This window comes from Thunnus maccoyii, chromosome 12 (genome assembly GCF_910596095.1).
Source record: "Thunnus maccoyii chromosome 12, fThuMac1.1, whole genome shotgun sequence".
Lineage (NCBI taxonomy): Eukaryota > Metazoa > Chordata > Actinopteri > Scombriformes > Scombridae > Thunnus > Thunnus maccoyii.
Genome location: NC_056544.1, coordinates 28,518,688 through 28,542,113, shown reverse-complemented (window position 1 = coordinate 28,542,113; position 23,426 = coordinate 28,518,688). Strand labels below are relative to the sequence as shown.

Below are 23,426 nucleotides of genomic sequence, written 5' to 3'. Positions count from 1 at the left end.
GATTAAGAGACAGAATCTCAGTCAATGTTTTAACCTGCTGTACACAATAAGTTAATTCATTCACACAATCTGACCATTAAACCAGTTTATCAGCATTATACAGGAAGATAAAGTAGTCAGAACATATAATGGTATATGACATACATATAAAAAATACATCTAGGAGACACATAACATTTTTATGTATCACATATAAATTTCTGTCATTTTGAATCTAAAATAAAACAGAAGCTTCAGTCCAGGGCAATGATTTACTTCCTCTTCTATAGAAGAATATAAACAACAAAAGATATGAACGAGCACAAAACAAATTAAATCACTGTTTAGTCTGCAAGTCAACATTTTAGAGCATGCAGACACAGATTAGTTAGAGCAGAAATTGATATTTTTTTCAAGTTAAAGTCTGCACCAAGACAAAGCCTGCAAACAGATATCAGCACATTTAGATTGATTTTTAAAATAATGCACACAGTGTTGCTCTTTGTCTTGATCTGGAGGTTAAAGAATGTCACTGTTCAGCTCTAATTTGAAAAGACAACAATGGCCTTCACTTTATAATTTGATTCAAACCCCACAAATGGCTATATTTTCCAATTGTATCATTTCAATTACTACACCTAGAATAAAAAATGTTTTTTTTGCCAAGTTTTATTGGATTTTATCTTTGTTCTGAGGGATTTTCTAAAAGCATTGAGTCAAGAGCAACTGGACTTGTTTGTAGATTCTTGAAGGTGTTTCAACTCTCATCCAAAAGGTTTTTTCATTTCTGACTGACTGGTGGGAGTCCCAAGTCAGTCAGAACAGAAGTGAAATGTCTTCAAAAATCTACAAACAAGTCCAGTTGTTCTTGACTGAACTGTTTTCTTTTTACAATGACTTGGATGACTAAGGATTTTCAGAGAAGAATACATTAAAAATAAATGAATATATAGTAATAACCATTGGAAACTAATGGAGCTGAACCTCCATGGATGGTCTGCTTGTGTCTGGAAAAATAAGTCTTGTAAATTAAGTGTGCCACATTGTTGTTTTTTAAAGCTTCAACCTGGTGAGGTCTGACACTCTAGTTACTTTAGCATGAAACCAGTTATTCATGGCATAATGAAAAAAAGCCAATTATTGACTGACTTCTACATCAGAAGCATGTGAGTTTGTTTGCTGCAATTTGAACAGATACACCAGTTTCAAAGTAACAGTGTTTGCCCTAGTAACTAACCTCACCTGCTAATACCACCAGTAAGACTGACATTTTTTTTATAACTTTAAAAGTTTAAAGGTTTCATTCAGCCAAAAAGGCTGAATCATCAGCATATAAGTCAATTTTCAACAAATCTGAATCCATGTCATCACATATATTAAATATAATAAGGACCCAAAATGCTTCCCTGTGGCACCCCATATGTTACTTACAGTAGATGTACAGCAGATGTTCAGTAAATGACCTTAAACCCCAACCTCAAGGATGCCATACATGAAGTAAGATTTCTTAAATACAGGTATATATCGGTATAACATCACAGATTAAACTATAATTCTGGAACATGATAGTAAGCTCCAAAGAGGGTTCTAGATCTTGGAAGGCAAATATCAAACATTAAAATATAAGAAAACTACATTTTTTATAAATCATTTCCAATACTAAAACACTAACTGATAATATTAGAAATCCTGCCCAAAGACAAATACAAAAAGATGGAATGAGAACATTAATAAGTCACAATATTTCAATCTGCTGCAGTGCACCATTGCAAAATCAAAAAGATCATCTCTGACAGAAATACTGCACCACTTGTGTAGCACTTTGCCTTATTAACTCAACTAACCATTGGATTAATGTAGGGCTTTCCTCAGCTTCTCGTCTGGCCTGCATTACCTGTATTTCTCTCAGTTTTTTTATTTCCTCCTCCTTTTCTCTTTCACAAGCATCCCTCAACTTATTCTCCCTCTCCCTGTCATCCTTCTCCTCCCTCATCTGATGTTCATACTTTTCCTCTATTTTCTTCATCAGTTCCTCCTGCTCTTTGCGATTTTGTTTTTCTCTCTTTTTAAGAATTCGTTCTTTCTCCTCCTCTATCGCTCTCTCTGCCTTTTGGAACATTTCATTGGTGTAGTAGCTTCTTCCATTCTGCACATTTATATTTCTGATCTTATCGAGCAGCTTTCTTACCTGAGAACGATCCTTCACCTCATTATTGAACACGTGGTACTGGCCATTACATTTGGCCACAAGTTCCTGCAGATCTTTGCTGTCCTTCGAGAACTCCTCAATAGTTTTCCCTTTGAGAAGGTCACCATGGGTAAAGAGAACCATGCTGTAATTGTCGGCTTCCCCACCAAAGACTTTCTGAATCTTCTGCACAGTCTGCTTTTCTTCCTCTGTGAATCTGCCCAGTTTGATGACAATCAGGAAGATATGACGTCCAGGAGACACATAATTAACGCTCTGGGCAATATCTTTAAGTGTTTCCTCTTCACTGTTCCTAGTGTCAAACAGGCCCGGAGTGTCAATAACAGCAACTTTTTGTCCATCCACTGCACCAAAGACCTGTGTTCAGTCAAAGACACTGAAGCAAAATCTGACTTAAAGCTCTGTTCTCCCAGAATGGTGTTTCCTGTGGCGCTCTTCCCAGCTCCAGTCTTCCCCACCATCACAATCCTGATCGGCTCATTATTGCTGTAGTCTGTGGAAGGTATAGACCTGAAGACTGAAAAACAAAACAAACGATCAATGCAATGTGTATTAATAAATTGTGTTCAATTAGTCCACATCAGGGATGGATAACTGTGGTTGGAAATGCTCAAGTTGTGCTTACACAGTGCTTAGTGAAGTTCCTGAAGATTCTTAATTCTTTGATCTAGTTAACTTTTTATTAAAAGGTGTTAAGGTGTTAAGGTGTTATTTAGAGAATTTAAGGTTTCTAGCTAACTTAACACACTATAGTTTTGAATGTAGGAGTAGATTCTGATATATGGAATGATCAATCTGATATAATGTTTATATAAGATGTATGGTTGATATTTTGAAGTATGGCTTTTGTATTACTGCTTTTTTTAATTTTCATTGTGGGACTCTTAATATGTCACTTTACTAAGTTTTAATAATTGTGCAGGTGAGAAAGTAATCATTTATATTCGCAATATGTGGTCAGGTTATCCCAATGATGCCTATTTGGAAATTTGCTCCGACATTTTCAGAGATGTGAGGAGCCGCTGACCAACTGGTCATCTCAGCTGCCCGACTCCTGAGATGATCGGCCGGTCAGTGTCTGTCGTCATCCCGGGGAGAAAATGATCTGATGAACTGATCTGTGCAGCTCTCTGGTGATTTACCACTTTAATGTCTCCTTAGCATTTTGATATATGATATAATTCAACAGCAACAACAGCACTGCCTATGAGGCTCTATATGTACAGATATCACTACATTTACATAAATATAAATGTATTAAGATGAACAGATCAGTCTATATTAATTTTGGTTTATTTTATTAAGCTACATAACAGTTTAGATTTTTATTATAGCAACATTATGACTGAATAACATAAATTACCGCATCTCTCTTTCAATGTGGTTATTTTGTGAGGAAAAAAGTGTAAGTGGCGCTTTGAGTTGAGATTATTTTGTCTCAGTACAGTCAGGTAGGTGTGTTGTTCCAATCCAGTTCCTACGTACCCCCATCCTGGAGTTTTTACTCCCGAGTTGAATTTCCAAAGTCAGAGCTAGCAAGTACACAAGTCTGAACTTTGCATATTTGGTATGGAGAAAGGCCCTATATCAAATTGGCTTCTGTCAAAGACCGGTGCACTTCTGGGGGCTTTGTTGCCACATGTCACCACTTCCTGTATCAGGCATTTCAAATTAAAAGTAGTTCTCTTCCTAACTCCAGTCTTCTCCACCATCATAATCCTGAGCTCATCTTTATTGTGGTAGGTTCAGACCAGAATACTAAAAAATAAGATAAATAGGGGGAGCTGTAAAGATCTTTTTAAGTTGGGCCTCACAAAGTGCTTGTTGTATTGTCTAACATCTGAAACCTCCTTCCACTCCACTTTTTGGAGCTAGAGGTGACCGTATTTAGATGAGAGGGTGGAGCTGACCATAGCGCTGGCTGCTAGCTTGGTTAGCCCGGTGAATTTACAATGTATGTTTAACAGTGATAATGCTAATGCTAATGCTAATGCTAATTTCTGCTAGCAAAAAACAGGCCTAAAACCATAAAACAAATGTACTCTCTGGAAAAACTGAACATCCAACTCCTTAGAGGATCTTTTATCACATGCTGAACAAGACTTTTTTAGGTGACCAAAATGTTACAATTAACTTTCATGAACTGAAAACACACTGTGAAATAGCAGCAGCTGCACCTATACTCTGGGATCATGCCATGGTTACATTATGTAATCAATGTTGTTGCCGTGGTAGCGACAGGTCCGGGAGTCTCAAGTTCGAGAACTGGTGGGGGGGACCTCCTTCGTAAGGCTGTTCTGGGTAATTCATATTATTTAGGGACTGAGCCCAAAAGGCAGAGGACTACTGTAAAACAGTAGGGTCCTCGCCCTTAGGTGTTTTTCGTGTGTTTGTTTGTTTCTTTCTCTATTATTACGCCACTTAAACCCTTAATTTGACCCCCTAAACATGCTCAAAAACTCACCAAATTTGGCACGCACATCAGGTCTGGTGAAAAATTTGATAAAATGTAAAAATTAACCAAAGTGCCAAAATGTGCTCTCTAGCTCCACCCATGTAACCATAATGCCCGCCACAGCCTGTAGGAATGTCGTAGAGAGATCAAACCAAAACGTTAAAAACTTTGTAATAACTCACATCACCCTTACAATGTAAAACAATGGGGAGGCATAAACTTTGTGTCAAACAGAGGCTTCTGACATCTAAAATATAAGTCTGACCACTTTCAAACCTGTATCAATAGATTCACCACGAAATTTCCTACAAAAATATGATTTTTAGTGTAAGATTTCACAAGAAGCATAATCTAAAATCCTCCAACTGCTCCTGGTGATGTCACTCCCTCAGTGCTGTGAAACTTTCCGCAATACACACTCATTATAAAATCACAGGAGGAGCAAGAAAATACTTTAAAAGTCAAACTCTAATATCTCAAAAACAGTAAAAGATAGAAAAAACATGTAAATTCAAGATTTGTAGGTCAAAGTCTCATGACTCATTTAAAGTTCAAATGAAGTTTTTTTTATTTAATACTTTAATACTATGTGGAAGCAGTAAATGTTCAAAAAGGTGTGGGTTCGCTCACACTCTCCATTCAAATATATGAGTATTTTTCTGTGTCCAGCTGCAGTTACAGGTCTCTACACACCTGACAGTACGCATGTCAATCAAACTTTCAAAATAAAAGCACACCACACTTGTAAGAAATATCCCTCATTTTTAAAAAGCAAAATGATCTGATCCCGACGGGCCAGAGTGTGAGGTCCCAACCAATGCTGCTTGCAGCTTTAATGTTTTTAACTGTTCATAGATGTTCCCCAAAAAACATGGTCCTTTTTTTTTTACAGTAGAAACATAACAAACAACCAAATAGCTCTAACCAATGTAGAAAGAGGAGCTGCTCTATCCTTAATGCCCAAGAAGACTGGATACACTGCATTGATGCAACAGTTCTTCCATTGGATGTAAATATTTATGTGAGAACTGCAAAAGGTCTAGTTTGTAATGATAATAATAATAATTATTATTATTATAATAACTTTATTTACATATCACAATTCATGCTTTACCTGCAATTGACAAAGGCAGAGCACCAGGAGATAAATAAAAAAATCAATAAAAAGAAGAAGAAAGAAACAAAAACAAACAAATAAACAAAACAAAACAAAACAAAACAATAAAAGGCTGATAAAACCAGGATATGTGGACAAAACAACAAAAGGTCCTTAAAAACAGGATGGGTTACAGTAAGGAAGGGAGCTGATAAAATGCCAAGTTGTACAAATGTGTTTTTAGCTGTTTTTTAAAACTAGCTACTGAGTTGACCTCTCTGATATTTCTCAGTAGAAAATTTCATAATTTTGTAATTTTCTTATTGCCCCAGTTTCCAACAAAAAGACCAGCAGCAGATGACCTACAGCAAGGGCAGATTTGGAGACAGTAACGTGTCAAGCTGTCTTTGACTGCCTGGTCCTGACCTGTTAAGAGCTTTAAACAAGTAAAAGCCCTTTAAAATCAATTAAAAAACAAACAAACTGGGAGCCAGTGTAGAGAGGCTAAGACTGGAGTAAGGTGCTTTCTCCTCCTTGTCTTAGTTAGGATCCTGGCAGCTGAATTCTGGATAAGTCGCAGCTTCTAAATCAAATTGTTAGGGAGACCCGTAAAAAGTCGACTTGATAAAAAACATGAATTAGTTTTGCTGCATCTTTTAAAGTTAAAAAACTGACATACCTTTGTGATATTCCTAAGACTCATAAAATCAGTTTTGGTCAGCTTGTTTATACAGTGTTTAAAATTCAAACATAAATCTGCTAGGACATCATTTTCTACTAGTAGATGAAACGCGCAGTGAGTTATGCATATTATGTCAAGTATGTTACTTGCGCATATAGCATGAGTTGCCTCAGGTAACTGGGAGTGTTGTGGTTTCACTTTCTGCTAAAAAAATAACAGCTGTCTGAGTGGGGGAGGCTTTAGAAATGGCATTGCATCAATCTGCCCGGATAACATGTGCAAGTATTGCTTTTTCTCACTTTTATAAGGCATCACTGGCATGTTTGTAAAAATATGCATTCTGAAGTCTTTACCATGGTAATGTATGATTTATATATATTATATGTACTACTAATCCCTGCTCGCAAGTTTGACAGGGTGGTGTGGAAGGACAGAGACAGAAGCATCTTTTTAGCCATATGATTTAGGATTCATATGGACACATAAGAAAAGATATAATGGGAATATAATCATGGGGAAAAAATGATGTCAAATTCACATAAAACACCAAAGGTAAACTAATAAAAGCAATTAATAGTTAAGATGGTAAAAGAGACATAAAAGATTAATCAAGATTGTAAATGAGGCTTTGATTAGCATATTATGGATGTAAAGAGCAGACTGCAAAGAAACAAAAGAATATCCCTGACATCACCAATATGTGATTACAATTATAAATGCAGTTAGATATTGACTTACCATACTTGGTAATCTGGCTTCCCATGTTTGGTTTGCAGAGAGCTGATGTGTAGCTGAAGTGAAGAGATATAGTTCAGTCTGTCTGTGACAGTGCCTGTTGATAAAAAAGATTTGAGCAACAAACCACACTCATCAAACACAATGAAGACTAGATGTGTTTATGTCTGTAGTTCAGCTGACTGTCGGAAAACACTGACAGCACAATTTTTGTCCTTGAACCTTTTTCTATAAAACATATCTATAAAATATATCTATTAAATCCTGTCCTACCTTAATAAAAACAACAAAAGGAAATTTGTTTTCACAGCCTGTATATATTCCACACAGAAACATACAGATAGCCACACTAATATACATAAACACATAATATTCATTCCCCGCCTGTATTCCAACACATGCACATGTTTCTGCACAAACAAGCACAGATAAATCTGCCTCTATACTTAATCTGTGAGGCAGTTTGTTCAGTGCTTCAATGGCAGAAGGGACAAAACTTATGCCAAAGCGAACTGGTCTCCATTTTAGAGTCCTGTGGCCTGATGGCAGTAGTGTGAAATATGGATTGAGGGGGTGATCAGTGTCATTTGCTATTGTGAGTTTGAAGTGTGTGATGACGCTGTCATTCATGTGTGAGAGATTGGGTGTAGAGAAGTGGATGATTTTGGAGGCAGTATGTGTGACCCTGGTAAGTTTGTTTTTGTTGGAGATGGTTAACATGGTCAAGAAACAAGGTGAACAGAAGGATAAATTGGATTATTGTTATTAACAACATGAGGTGGGGGGCAGCAGAAAGTGCTCAGTTTGCAGACAACGTGGAGTCTCTGCTGGGATCGTTTATGGAGATCAGTGATGTGTTTATCAAAGCTTAATTTATTGTCTAAAGTGAAGTCATTGACCTTCTACTGTCTTACTGTGGATGGAGGTGGGGTTCAGTCCAGTGTGGGCTGCGTTTGACGTGTTAATGACCAGTTCTCTTGATTTGACCACATTCATTTGAAGGTTGTTTTCAGTGCACGAATGAGAAAGAGAAATATGTTGATAGGCTACAATGATGTTATTGTCATTGAGTGGTCCCAGTATGGCAGTGTCATCAGAGTATATGTAGTATGTGGTAATGGGTGAAGGGTTGATGCAGTCATTTGCCTTCATGTGTTGTGATATGATGGCTTGAGATTTTCCACATTTTGGTGTTTTAGAAATACGTTAAAATGGTTTAAATTAAGGTTTTGCAACCAATTTTCTTGTGCTTGACTCTCCTCTTCACTGGTTGACTTTTCAAATTTATTTTCCCATGAAGTTCTCACTCTCATATGTTTAATTCAACCCTTAAATGGAACATTGTGATTTACACATGTTTGTACTATTTTATTTTTAGCACAGCTTGAATATCCAGTCCTCCCGCATGTTCAGAGCTCATTCAGATAAACAGTACACCCTGTTCACTTCTCCCATCAGCATTTACAAGAAATGACACACGTTCTTTTAATTGCCAATGTGCACATATAGGGTGCAGTCAGCCTGTTCAACTGAAGTTCCTACTCTCTGTTCACAACATGATGACAAATGAACATGGGCTCTGCAAACCCAGTCAATAGATGTTACTTTCACAAGATTGTAAGCTTTTAAAACACTTCTGAGTTTGACTTCCAGCAGGGCTTTTAAATAAATCAACACACTGACACAATACTGTTTCCTGTAGAAATTAAAGTGGCATGTGCTTATAAACAGCCAAAAGAGAAAATATTGTAACGAGGGATTAAACTGCCCAAGGAGCTACTTCTTGCCAAATTGGGACTGTGAATTCTCTCCTTTATCTCTTACAGTGTAGTTGCTCTATGAGGGACTGTTTCAAGTCAAGATCAGAAGCCTTGAGGCTGTTTAGGGCCCCTACTAATAGGGGCCATAGATTTTTATGATGTTTAGATATGAAACATGTAAAATTATGTTACTATTCTAACTCATTATACCCTGAAATTGCTTACAAAAGGCCTGCAAAGCACTTTTTTAAAAGAAATGTTGTCAATGTAGGACCCAAATGTAGTGGAGTATAAATATAAAGTAGCATATAATGAAAATATTCAAATAGCCTAAAGTACAAGTAGCCTACCTCACTTTAGTAAATGAATTGAGTTATTTTTCATTGACTGGTTCAGTGAGCAGTTCGTGTCAGCAGAAAGCAGAAGCAGAAAAACCTGATCAGTGATTACAGTAATGCAAATCATCAACCTCCAAAAGTAACCAAGTACATTTACTCAAGTATTATGCTTGCAGTTATGAGGTAATGTACTTTACTTTAATATTTCCATTTAATGCAAATGTATACTTCCTCCCCACTTCTACTTGGATGATTAAGTTCCTTCTATTTCAGAGGGAAACACTGTACTTGTCATTCTACTACATTTATCTGACAGCTAGTTGCTGGTGACTTTACAGATCAAGATTTTACACACAAAATATATTACCAACACATAAAATATGATACATTATTATATATTAAAACTATCCAGCAGTATATAAAGCACTTAAAATGAGCTCCACCTTGAACAAATGTTAATGTAGGTACATTGTGTTATAATACTTATTTACTTTTACCTAAGTACATTTTTTAATGCAGGACTTTTTAACAGACTATGTTTAGTGTGGTATTAATAGCTTGAAGTTTTGAGTACTTCGTCTAATACCCTAATACCAACAGCCACATGACTTGTAATGACTGATAATCTTTTAATGCACATCTGTGAACTCATCACATCTAACATGTAGTGTTACATTAACACAATTATTTGTTTTTTTGTATTATTACATTTGCACATTACATATACTGTTTATACTGTGAACATCTGAACATTTCTGGTCACAACAACATGTTCACAACATGATAACAAATGAATATGGGCTCTGCAAATCCAGTCAACACATCTTTGTTCTTGTCTGTGATACTGCTGAATATGTTTTTGTGCAGTTAATAACACCCATGAGCTAAATGTCATGATTATAAACTGTCACAAGCACAGCTTGAATATCCAGTCCTCCCAGGTGTTCAAAGCTCCTTCAGATAAACAGTCCACCCTGTTCACTTCTCCCATCAGCATTTATAAGAAATGGCACAGTTTTTTTTAATTGCCAATGTGCACATATAGGGTGCAGTCGGCCTTTTCAACTGGGTTTTCTACTCTCTGTTCACAACATGATGACAAATAACCATCTTTCACAAGATTGTAAGATTTTAAAACACATCTGAGTTTGACTTTCAGCAGAGCTTTTAAATGAATTAACATGCTGATATTGTAACGTTTCATGTAGAAGTTAAAGTGTCTGCTGCTCGTAAGCAGCAGAACAAGAAAACCAGTGGCCAGTGTTTACGTTTCTAATTCCCACATCTGACCATGAATGTAACAACAACACCAATAAAGTTTCAAAGGAATATTAATGTAAAAACATATGTTTTGAGTATCAAACATTCACTGTAGGCTTGAAATGGGGCTCTGAAAGGTTTGTAGCTTGGAACAGTCCAAAACTCAGTGTTGGTTTCTATTAACCAAACATCTCTCCTGAACCTTAACGCATTGGTTATTAATCTTTTCCTTACCCTAATCAAATAGTTTTTGTGCCTAAACCTAACCAAACTTTAACCTTAGCAGAGGCATCTCAGAAAACACTTATGAATCAGTTTGTAAAAAGAGTGATTTGAAATGATTTTGGAGGGCACAGACAGATGATACCATTCTGTTGAGAGGAACATCAGATCGGAAATCAGATCTGCTTATCTGTGTTACAAACAACATATTTTGATGCATGAAATGTACTTTACAGTTTTCATAATATCATTGTACTTTATCACATTTGTAATTACATGATATTTCATTAACCTGGATATGTACATTTGTCTGTACTGACCACTGAAAGAAAATACAATGCATCCTCCAACCATTAGGGGTCGGTTATGCTGGCATAAGTGGTCCCTGAAAGGAAAGGGACCCAGGAGGGAGATCTGAGGGGGCAGGCATCCGGGAAAAGAGATTTGAAGGTGGGGGCACCCAAAGAGAGAGACTGAAGATACCGTATTTGGTTGCTCTTGTGCTTTCTTTGTTTCCATTATTTTCTTCTCCAGTCTCTCCTGCATTTTGCGCATTTGCTCTTTTTTCTCCCTCAGGATTTGTCTTTTCTGGTCTTTGATCACCCTCTCTGCCACCTGCAACATTTCTTTGTTGTAATGACTTCCTCCATTCTTCTCTATTATATTTCTGATCTTCTTGAGCAGCTCAGTCACCTGAGAACGATCCTCCACCTCATTACTGAACACATGATACAGGCAGTTACATTTGGCTACAGCTTCCTGCAGGTCTTCACTGTCCTTCAAGAACTCCTCAATGGGTTTCTCTTTGAGCAGGTCACCATGGGTAAAGAGAACCATGCTGTATTTGTTGGCATCCTCTCCCTGTTCACTTGTCCCATCTGCATTTACAAGAAATGGCACATTTTCTTTTAATTGCCAATGTGCACATATAGGGTGCAGCCGGCCTCATCAACAAGTCCCAGGACCCAGGGGCGGACTTTACCATTTGGCAAGGTAGACTAATGCCTTCGGCCCCCCACTAATAGGGGCCCCAAACAGCCATAGATTTATTATGATGTTTATGAAACTGTGATGGCAGTTTCTGTAATAAAAGACTCACAAACCAGAGAATATCTTTTGGGTTTAATATCACACTTGAAAGTGGGTACAATACCAACAACAGATACAGATCTGAACAGTCCATTATTATAATCTCAACAAGGTACAGTTGGCTTCCTCTTCAGTTATCTCTACACACACTGTTCACTATTGTTCTTTCAACTGACAGGTGCTGCTGTCTCCTGTTATCCATGCAAAGTAGTTTCACCATACACAAGATCACAGAACATCACCAAAATATAAGTGTAAGTAAAGTATCAGAATAAGATATAAACATATATTTAAGTTTACATGTATTTTTCCATTATAGAAACATATAAAATTATGTCACTATTCTAACTCATTATACCCTGAAATTATTTACAAAAGGCCCCAAAAGCACTTTTTTAAAAATGAAGTTTTTTTAGTTGTCAATGTAGGACCCAAATGTAGTGGAGTATAAATATAAAGTAGCATAAAATGAAAATATTCAAGTAGCCTAAAGTACAAGTAGCCTACCTCACTTGAGTAAATGAATTAACTTACTTTTCACTGGCTGGTGTAATGGGAAATTGCTGATCACTCAATAAACACACAAAGAGAGCATTGTTAGGTTATGAAATAATGTAATCAAATAATACAATCAGAAGTATAATGCATCATAGTTCTGGAGACAAAGATACATACCGCCTAGCTATCTTTTCTTTGTCTGAAAAGTTGGCACTTAACCAGTCCCTTAAATACTACTTGTACAGAATTTAAGACATCTGTTTACTAACCTTACAGGTCAGCAACCAACCCTCAGATAGAAACACAAGTCAAAAGTTCAACTAACCTAGGAACAGTCTTTCTTCATGACCATATATGACAGAACATAAGCATGCACCAAGTAGCATCACAAAATAACATTACTACTATATTAAATTAAGGACAAACCACACTATCTTCTAAAGGCTTATCAGATTTACACATAAACATCTGCATAACTATAGTTTATCTTATCACTGGCTCAGGTAAAAGTACAACAGAATAATGGACAATATCTTTAACTGTTTTCTCTTCAGTGTTCCTGGTGTCAAACAGACCTGGAGTGTCAATAATGGCAACTTTTTGTCCATCCACCTCACCAAAGGCCTTTTCACAGAGTGTGGTCAAAGAATTAGGGGAGAACTCAGATTTAAAACACGGTTTTCCCAGAATGGTGTTTCCTGTAGCGCTCTTCCCAACTCCAGTCTTCCCCACCATCACAATCCTGAGCACCTCGTTATTGTTTCTGGTAGATTCTGCGAGAGAGAAAGGATATCATTAATTCTCAGCTGTATTAATAAAACAGCTTAGCTCTGTGATTATATATTTCCTTCCACTCTATTTCTCCGTCACTTCCACGCTCCCTTCATTCTCAATTCTGACGTCATCATACCTCCACAATGATCTTTCTTCCCACATTCCTCTAGCCAATCAATATAATCAATATAAAACTTGTGTAGGCCAGAATTACACTCAAACAAACAAAGATGGATGGAACATTGTACATAACATACTGTATGTTTACAGAATTTAGATATTTTCAGAAATAAAGGTGGAATGAAAGGAGGAATTTTAAAGAACTTGTCATTTGTACACAATATCATTGGATAGGTTATAGAAAATCAAATATTGCGCTTGTTTGCATACAAGTAGGTACACTTCCTGGAATTAAATGTACTGTGGCTGTGTGGATGAGGATAATCCATCTGCTTCCTCAGTGAAACTCTGATAATCTGTTCTGGCTGTTGTTCAAAGTTGATCTCAGCAAGATGTGATCTGATTTCTGTCACACTCCTCCCATCTCTTCACTACAGGCACCGTCTCCATCAATGCCTGCAAAGAGGCATTCGCTGCAGTTCAGCATTGAACACAGATGGAGAGATGTAGAGAAAATAGTTCACTGAACTCTTGGAGAATTCATTCACTTATCGCATTTAGTTTCCTTTGCATTGCTGGCCATGTTTGGTCCACAGAGGCAGGACAGATGTGCTGCTGAAGTGAAGAGTTAAGTGTCTGCAAATACATTGCACTACTCAAAGGCTTCATTTACCAAACCACACCCACATCACTCCGGTAACAACTAGCACAGTGAAATCTAGGTGTGTATAGTTCATTTATAGATCAGGTCAAGTCACAAAAGGGAAACCACATTAATTTTACCATTTATTGTATTCAAACGTTGAAAACAAAAGTAGTGTAAAACCGCTTTGGTAGTATTAGTGTACAAAGATTACTGCAGGTACCCTTATAAATATTTAAATTACAGTATTGTCCATCTGTTTTGGGTACTTTTGACGACTAGAATTGTACTTCTTTTCGGTATTAAAAGTATTTTTTACCTGTAGTATGTAGTATCAATATTTCAATATTTGTGGATTCTAAACAAAATGGAAATAACAGTATATATAATTTAGTCTGTGTACTTTTGTACTTTGCCTCAAGAATATTAATATGTAGTGCAATGCTGTATTCTGAAGTCAAGAGCCCCCTGAATGTCACATGATAGACCAAAAAATGAATTAGAAATCTGTGTTTATAGATTGCTAAACAGCGAGTGTGGAAGTTTTAAAATTCAATTGTTTTTTGTAGAATTATAACTTATTATGTCAAAATTACATGAAACCTCATGTCATCATTATGAAATCATAATAAAATAATTATAAAATACTTAATTTACTCTTCAAGGGAAAAAAAAACAAACCTTTTTGTAAATGTTCATTATGTTAAAAAATCCAATCATTGATGTCTGATTAAGAGACAAAATCTCAGTCAGTGTTTCAACCTGCTGTACATAATAAGTTACTTCACAGTCAGTTCCATTTTTTCAATCACTTGTTTTATTTCTGATTTTTGATTAACACAATCTGTCCATTAAACCAGTTTATCAGCATTATACAGGAAAATAGTGTAGTCAGAACATATAATGATATATAATATACATATAAAAAGTAGATTTAGGAGCCACATAAACATTTTTATGTATCACATATAAATGTGTGTCGTTTTGAATATAAAATAAAACAGAAGCTTCAGTCCAGGGCAATGATTTACTTCCTTACCTATAGAAGAATATAAACAGCAAAAGATATGAACGAGCACAAAACAAATTCAATCACTGTTTAGTCTGCAAGTCAACATTGGGGAGCATGCAGGCACAGATTAGTTAGAGTACAAATTCATTTTTTTTTTAAAAGTCAAAGTCTGCACGAAGACAAAGACTGCAAACAGATATCAGCACATTTAGATTGATAGTTAAAATAATGCACATGGTGTTGCTCTTTGTCTCCATCAGGTGGTTAAAAAATGTCATTGTTCAGCTTTCATTTTGGGAAGAGAACAATGGCCTTCACTTCCTGTCAAATTGAACAGTTTAGACTCAGAACTCAGGTTAAATTTAGGCTAGAGTAAAATGTATTTCTTTGCAAATGTCTCATTTAATTTTTCCACTGAATGCTATTTCTCGGTCAAATGATCTTCCACTGTGTAGCTCTGTCATGTAAAAATAAGCTGTTGTAGCATAAAAAGTCACCATGGCTGAAAAGAGAAAGAAAGTGCCGCCTGCAGAGACACAAAGTCCTTTGACAGACAGACAGAGAAAGAGAAGGCAGCACAGTCCCGCCCACACAGTTTGATTGACATGTGATCTCTCAGAGGTGAAGTGCAGAAACACCAATGTCAAAAACATGTAAACAGATTTGTGCATCAGAACTTTGTTTTATTTAGTGAGCTAACGGTATATAAAGTAGTTCAAACTAGCTTCGCCTGCAGCAGCTGCAACAGTAACATGCTGCTCTAACACTTATGCTTCAGTATTAATAATGCAATTTATTTAACTTATTTAATCTATCAGTCACAGGGGCCGATTTTCTGTAAAACAAGCACTTTCACTTTTAACACTTTAAGTAGATTTAGCTGATAATACTTCTATACTTTTACTTCATTTTGAATGCAAGACTTTCACTTGTAATGGAGTATTTTTACATTGTTGTATTGGTACTTTTACTTAAGTGAAGGATCTGAGTACTTCTTCCAAAACTGGAGTTCAGGTAAATGCTGCTTCAGCAGAGCACATGAGTACACTGTTCACCTACAGACCTGAGAATAAACTTGATACTGAATTTGATACTGACAATTCTTGTTAAGCCTTTTGTATAATCATAAACTTTTAAAAATATAAGACATATATTCAGCTGTTTATCACCAGTTTATCATGTCTGTATTTGACCACCTAGTGTCCTCGTTGGCTCAGTTTCTTTTTGTGATGATACTTATCTACTCCCACGTTAAAGAGTCTTTCTCACCTATGTTTTTCACCTTGTTTAATTTCCTGTTTGTACAGTTCAATGTTTAGTCTTTCCATCCAAGTTTTTAGACATGTGATTATAAAATGACAAGTTTTTTAAAAGAGTTTCCAAAATCCAAAGCACATGTTGACATCTGAAACAAAAGTGGTGAATATTAGTCACTTGTTATAAGTACAGACTGTATTCAACACCAACCGGTTTATGTTATGTAGCAAGTTGTAAAATAACTATAATAACAATAATAATAAAATAATAATACAAGTGTAACCAGTATCACATACGAAACAGATTAATTTATACATTTAACCACTTCAATTAACAACAGGATTGTTATTCACTCTTTCCATAGAGTGTTTCTTCACTTTAGTTTTCACTTTAGTTTTGTCTCTAAATCTGCTCATAAAATCATTTTATTTGTTGCAGTCGTGGTTTCACATTATCTCCAGAGGTTTTGATAGAATTTCTGAAATAAACACACTGACCACTTTTTAATCTGTACTTTGAAAGACAGAACAAATAGATTTTTATTAATTTTGCAAACATGCATCAAAACTCCTGGTCAATGTTTTCATCTACAGATTCTTTTCAATCACTTTGTTAAACCAGTATATCAGCTCTGTGGAAGAAAATGATAAATCCTCGCTCCACTGATTATAACAATGATGATTACAACTTAATCACAATTCATGTTTCTTGACACTGAAAAAGTGATATGAAAAGATTAAACATATTTTTAGCTGTTATGAAATAAGAACTAGTCTCCATTAAGGCCCATGCAGTCAAACACAAGAAACAAGAAATACTTTTGCAACAAAGAAACAACAAAGTTAAGTATTATACAGGCCACACAACACTTTACATTTTTAATGAATAAATGTCCATATTTTATCTCATTTTATTTTATCTTTCACTTTATACCACAAAGTTCTTTTCTGATGAAATAAATTCTATGCAATGCAAGAAAGTGATGTTTCACATTTCCAGTTGAAAAGCCAACATTAATTAATAAAAAAAATGTTTGTGTTTACAGGAATTTTAACTTAATCAACGACTGATTCAAGGAAGAGAACATCACAATCCACCATGTATAGTAATAATCAATAGAAAGTACTGGACCTGAACCTTCATGGATGGTCTGCTTGTGTTTGGAAAAATAAGTCTGGTAAATTAAATGTACCTCATTGGTTTTCTTTTAAGGCTTCAACCTGGTGATGTCTGACACTCTAGTTACTTTAACATGAAACTAGATATTCATGGCATGATGAAAAAAGCCAATTATTGACCGACTTCTTCATTAGAAGAATGTAAATTTATTTGATGCACTTTGAACAGATGCACCAGTTGCAAAGTAACAGTGTTTGCTGAAGTAATTATCCGCACCCGCTTATACCACCAGTAAGACTGAAATCTTTTTATAACTTTTTTTTCTATAACTTTTAAACTAAAGTTTAAAAGTTTTAATTCTTATGCAAAGCTAAAATGACTGAATCTTAGTATATAAAAATCAGTTTTCAGTTCAATCTGTTGCACTGCACTAAAAAGAAAATTGCCCAGAAAACTGCTGCACCACTTCTGTAGTAGCTTCAACAATTACTTGAAAACAATTTTTTTAACAGCGTCAAAAGCTATTTCAACAAATGCCTCAACAACTTTCGTAATAATAGTTTTGATGCATTGGATTACCCAGGAACTTTCCTCAGCTTCTTGTCTGGCCTGCATATCCTGTTCTTCTTTCATTTTTTTTATTTTCTGCTCCATTTCACTCTTCTGTCTCTTAGCCTCCTTTTCTTTGAGCTCCATTTTCTCCCTCACTTTCTCCTGCTCTTTGCGGTTTTGCATTTCTTTCTCTTTCACGATTCTTTGTTTCTCCTCTTCTCTCTCTGCCTGAGCAGCCCTCAACTGTTTGTCCTTCTCAGCCTCCATTTCTCTCATCTTTTGCTGATACCCTTTCTCTATTTTCTCCCTCAGTTTCTCCTGCTCTTTGCGGTTTTGCATTTCTTTCTCTTTCACGATTCTTCGTTTCTCCTCTTCTCTCTCTGCCTGAGCAGCCCTCAACTGTTTGTCCTTCTCAGCCTCCATTTCTCTCATCTTTTGCTGATACCCTTTCTCTATTTCCTTCATCAGTTTCTCCTGCTCTTTGCGGTTTTGCTCTTCTTTCTCTTTCAGGATTTGTTGTTTCTTCTGTTCTATCACTCTCTCTGCCTTTTGGAACATTTCAGTGGTGTAGTGGCTTCCTCCATTTGTCATATTTATTTTTCTTATCTTCTCAAGCAGCTCACTGACCTGAGAATGATCCTTCAACTCATTATTGAACACGTGGTACTGGTTGTTACATTTGGCCACAAGTTCCTGCAGATCTTTACTGTCCTTCAAGAACTCCTCAATAGGTTTCCCTTTGAGTTGGTCACCATGGGTAAAGAGAACCATGCTGTATTTGTTGGCTTCCTCACCAAAGATTTTCTGAATCTTCTGCACCGTCTGCTTTTCTTCCTCTGTGAATCTGCTCAGTTTGATGACGACCAGGAAGATATGAGGTCCAGGTGAAGCATAAGAAATGCACTGGGCAATATCTTGAACCGTTTTCTCTTCAGTGTTCCTGTTGTCAAACAGGCCCGGAGTGTCGATAACAGCAACCATTTGTCCATCCACCTCACCATGAGCCTTTTCACAGCGTTTAGTCAAAGATTTAAAGGAGAACTCAGATTTAAAGCACTTTTGTCCCAGAATGGTGTTTCCTGTGGCGCTCTTCCCAGCTCCAGTCTTCCCCACCATCACAATCCTGATCCGCTCATTATTGTTGTAGGCTGTGGAAGGTGTAGACCTGAAGTCTGAAAAAAAGGACAAACAATCAGCAATGGCGCTGCCAATAGGTGGCCAGGGGGGGCCACAGTCACCCTGATACAATTGCCGGCGACTTATCCCCCCCTCCCTGGCCTCCTTTTCAAAACCCTGTTTGTGTGCAACCCTTGGCCCCCTTTTTAATATCTTTTTAACGCAAAAACTGTGCTTAATACACTACTGTTTGGCCAGCTGTCAGATTCTGGATCATAATCTGAACTGAGCTGCTGATTTCAGACATCAATAATAGATGTGTCTCCGTCAATAATGGGTTGGTTTTGTTTGTGTCTCGGCTTCCGGTGGCTGTTGTTGTGGCTGGATGGAGGCGACGTTACTGGTCGTACCACCCGGAAACACACAGACGGAGCTGCGCTGACACACAGACCTATTTCACAGGGTTTTAACCATAGACTGTAAAAAATAACTACTAATAACTGGTTTTAACTGCTGCAGCCCATGTCATAAACCGCTGTCAGCTTCCAGAGCTGCCAACTTTTGACTTCAACTAGAAGTGAGAGTTGTTCCCGGGGATGAGGATATTTTATTGGTACTTATTTTTGTTCATAATAAAATGAGCATTATTCATGGTAAATTGATCCACTCGACCTCAGTCTGTCCTTCTAAATCAATACCTTTTTCATAAGGTTTTTTCTTGCTAATTTGTGTTTGGGTAACATTTTGATATACACTGCAGATATTAGCTACATACATTTTTCTACAAAACATAGGATAAGTAAATGTAAATGTAATTTAAAACAAATTTCCTGCATTTCTTCACCAATGGATTAAGTCAAGAAACAGCCACCTGCACTATTAATTAGATTTAGTGTGCTATAAAAACCAAGAATGCATGAAGAACAGTTTATAATTGGGTGGATCAGGATGAGAAATGATTAACAGAAGAATGGCTGTTTAGTATTTGAAATTATGTTTATAAAAACATTGCGTAGCCTAAAATGGTAGTGTACCTAAAAACCTATTATTGGGAATTGTGAAAAAGTTTCAGAGCATCCCGTAACCATAGTAACTCACTCCCACTCCTATCTGCATGCACACAGCTCAAGTGCAAGGAGCAGGGCTGGTCTGGGAAAATCATTCAGGCCGGGAAATATAGCGTGAAATATAGCCCCAGTCAGGCCATTTTTTAAGTGGGGGGTTTGGGGGTGCCTCACTAGGAAAACTTTAGTTACAAAGACTTGATTTCCTGCATTCTGGTGAATTTTAGTGCATGTGAATAACAAACTAATGAGCAAACAACTGCTTAGTACAATGTTCTGTTATGAACCTCAAATAAAACCAAAGGTGTATATCATTGAGATGACACAAAGACTAACGTTTAACCATTATTTATTAAGCAATAATTAACTAAATAAACAACTAATATACTAACAAAATAGAAAATGTCTTGTACCTGCAGGTTGCTCTGAAGTATCGGGTGTCTGTTCTTTTGTGGCACCAGTGCTACTCTCTCCACCTTCAAAAAGAAAAAAACAATAGCACAGCACACCATATCTTTTAATGTACCATTATAATACAGTGAACAACTCTCTCCACCAAAGAACAGACCAAGAGCACAATACCCTACTCAGTTTACTGATATACACTAACAGTTACATATCAAAGGTTAAAATAGCCCTTTAACCAACACAAACATTAAGTAACACAGATCATTCAGTTTCAACAAATTACAGTAGCCTGAATAGTGTGACAGAGGACGTTGTATTGTCTCAATAATTTTAAATTATAGCTCAAAGTATGAACTCACTGACTGAAATTTTCACCAAAACGCATCGATTTTCAAATAATATTGACGACATTAATTCAATTCAATTTCAATTCAATTTTATTTACATAGCGCCAAATCACAACAAAAGTCATCTCAGGGCAGTTTTCACATGGAGCAGGTCTAGACCATACTCTTACATTAACTAGACTAGATACGCCAATTATGCCATCAATGTTTTTGAGGAACTAGTGGGAACTACCACTTTAATAATTGATTGTCCAGTTTCTTGGCTGCTTTAACACCGACAGGGGACAATGATTTTATTTAGCTGCTAGAGGAGCTGCTGTTCCTTCACCCAGGAGAACTGCCAGTTTGTCCTCTGGGGATAACGTTAGGAAGTTTGGTATTTTCTTGGCTATTTTTCCGTAGTAGAAGTCTTTTACTGAAGAGAACTTCTCACAGTGGAGGTGGAAGTGCATCTCTGTCTCTACCTCCCCTGTCGAGCAGTGAGCACATACACGCTCCTCTGTGGGAAGCCATGTCTATCTGTAACTTCCTGTTTCCACTGCCAGTTGGTCACTGAGCCTGTGTTTGGTCAAGATCCATCTCTGTTTCATAGCTCTGACAGAGTGGAGATACTCAGCCAGTTTATATTCTCTGTTTAGGGCCAAATAACAATTTAGTCTACTTGTCTGGGTTTTTGTTTAATTTCTCCAATGTTGTAAATATAGATCTTTTGACTGATTCATAATTAATTAATTCTGTCGTGTTGTTTTGAATCAGTGCTGATGGGAGCCTGGTTGGTTAGTTTCATCATCAGCTGACTGAGGGGATGCTTTCAGGGTTCAGCTCTTGGGTTTTTAGCGATTTGAAAGGAAGTGTGTCTTTTGGGCTTGAATATATACGCTTCAACATGTGTAATACATATCATATCAACATTTATACAAACGTAGCATATTAACATTTCTGTCCGTTCAATAATGATGTCTTATGGTGTAACAACGCTGTGGTTAATGTCTGGTTAGATTTAGGCACAAAGACCACTTGGTTAGGGTTAGGGAAAGATCATGGTTTGGGTTAAAATAAAAAAATAAATAAAATAAAAACGGCAGCAAATGTCCGATGTCTCACTAAAAACACCCGATTTTCTCGCCAGTAAAGCGGCTGCATGTGTCCCTACGTCTCGCTAAAAACACCTGCTTTTTTCGGTTGAAACGGGAAGCGGGCATTGGTTTCGTCAGTGTGTCAATTCTTTTTTTAATTAATTATATAGTCTGTGTTTTGTTTTTATAAATATCACTTCATGTTTAGGAAGTGCCTTATTGATACTTTTATACACATTTATACATCTAACCTCTGGACATAAAACTAAAAGAAATTATAATTATTCCATTGATTTCTATACATTCTCAATTTAAGAGTCATCCTTGACTTATCCCTGATATCAGTTTTAGTCCACTAGAAAAATTAATATGAATATGGTTATATATTGACTTACCTTGTTTTAATGTGTTGCTGTTCATTTTTGTTTTAAAGAGAGAAGAGTAGATCTGCTGCTGAAGTGAAGAGGTAAATTTCAGATTCTATCTGTCACGATGCCTCTTTATATAACTTCATGCAACAAACCACACCCATAAAACACTGTTGTCACCAAAGTACAGAGTCACTCTTCCTCCATTTTCAGGATTCCTTCTGGTAACTGTACATATAAAACCTTGTTCCTCCTCCCATCAGCATTTGAAAGAAATGCCACAAAGAAAGAAAGAAAAGTCACAAAAGGTCAACCAAGTTAATTCTACCATTTACTATATTCAGAGATATAGTACTATTATATACTATTATACACTATTATATACTACTATATTCAGAGATAGAATATTAAAGTACTGTAAAACCACTTGAGTAGTATTTATGGTACAAAGATTACTTCAGGTACACTTAAAAATAGTGAAATTACAGTATATTGTCCATCTATTTTGGGGTACTTTTGAAATGTACTCTATTTTAGTATTGTAAGTATTTTTTTACCTGTAGTATGCAGAGTTTTTTTGTTGTAATTATTGCAGCCAAAACTGCTTGATATTGCAGCAGCTTTTTCTCAAAAATTGCGATTTATAGTATTTGTAGTATGTGGTAATGGGTGAAGGGCTGATGCAGTCGTTTGCCTTCATGACTTGTGATATGATGGCTTGAGATTTTCCACATTTTAGTGCTTCAGAGATACATTAGAATGGTTTAAGTTAAGGTTTATACAAGCAATCTTCTTGTGCTTCAGCATTTTGCCCAACTGTGTTTGAGCCGACACTCTCCTCTTAACTGGTTAACTTTACCAATTTCTTTTCCCACAAAGTTCTCACTCTTGTATGTTTACTTCAACCCTTAATTGGAACATTGTGATTCACACGTTTGTACTATTTTATTTTTAGCACAGCTTGAATATCCAGTCCTCCCAGAATTTCTTCAGATAAACAATACACCCTGTTCACTTCTCCCATCTGCATTTACAAGAAATGGCACATGTTCTTTTAATTGCCAATGTGCACATATAGGGTGCGGCCGGCCTTTTCAACTGGATTTTCTACTCTCCTCACAACAGGATGACAAATGAACATGGGCTCTGCAAACCCAGTCAACAGATGCTACTTTAACAAGATTGTAAGCCTTAAAAACACTTCTGAGTTTGACATTCAGCAGGGCTTTTAAATAAATCAACACATT

General features: G+C 36.4%; 1 protein-coding gene across 1 annotated transcript; it reads right to left on the bottom strand.

Annotated features, from left to right (window-relative positions):
- Window positions 1-15,160: 15,160 nt before the first annotated feature.
- On the bottom strand, window positions 15,161-21,187 carry LOC121908337 (GTPase IMAP family member 9-like). Its single transcript, XM_042428254.1, has 4 exons — window positions 21,064-21,187; window positions 20,394-20,456; window positions 17,828-18,972; window positions 15,161-15,193 (listed from the first exon to the last, which is right to left on the bottom strand). Exons 1-4 carry the CDS (start codon window positions 21,185-21,187, stop codon window positions 15,161-15,163), a joined length of 1,365 nt encoding a protein of 454 aa, XP_042284188.1.
- Window positions 21,188-23,426: the final 2,239 nt, after the last annotated feature.

What these genes read in the sequence shown, in the direction of transcription:
- LOC121908337 (XM_042428254.1), bottom strand. Translation starts at nt 21,187, where the DNA reads ATGCACTTCCACCTCCACTGTGAGAAGTTCTCTTCAGTAAAAGACTTC. An exon ending in CAAACTGGCAGTTCTCCTGG is followed by an intron (nt 20,457 to 21,063) that starts GTGAAGGAACAG and finishes TTCTTTTTGAAG; the next exon opens with GTGGAGAGAGTAGCACTGGT. An exon ending in TACTTCAGAGCAACCTGCAG is followed by an intron (nt 18,973 to 20,393) that starts GTACAAGACATT and finishes CCTTTTTTTCAG; the next exon opens with ACTTCAGGTCTACACCTTCC.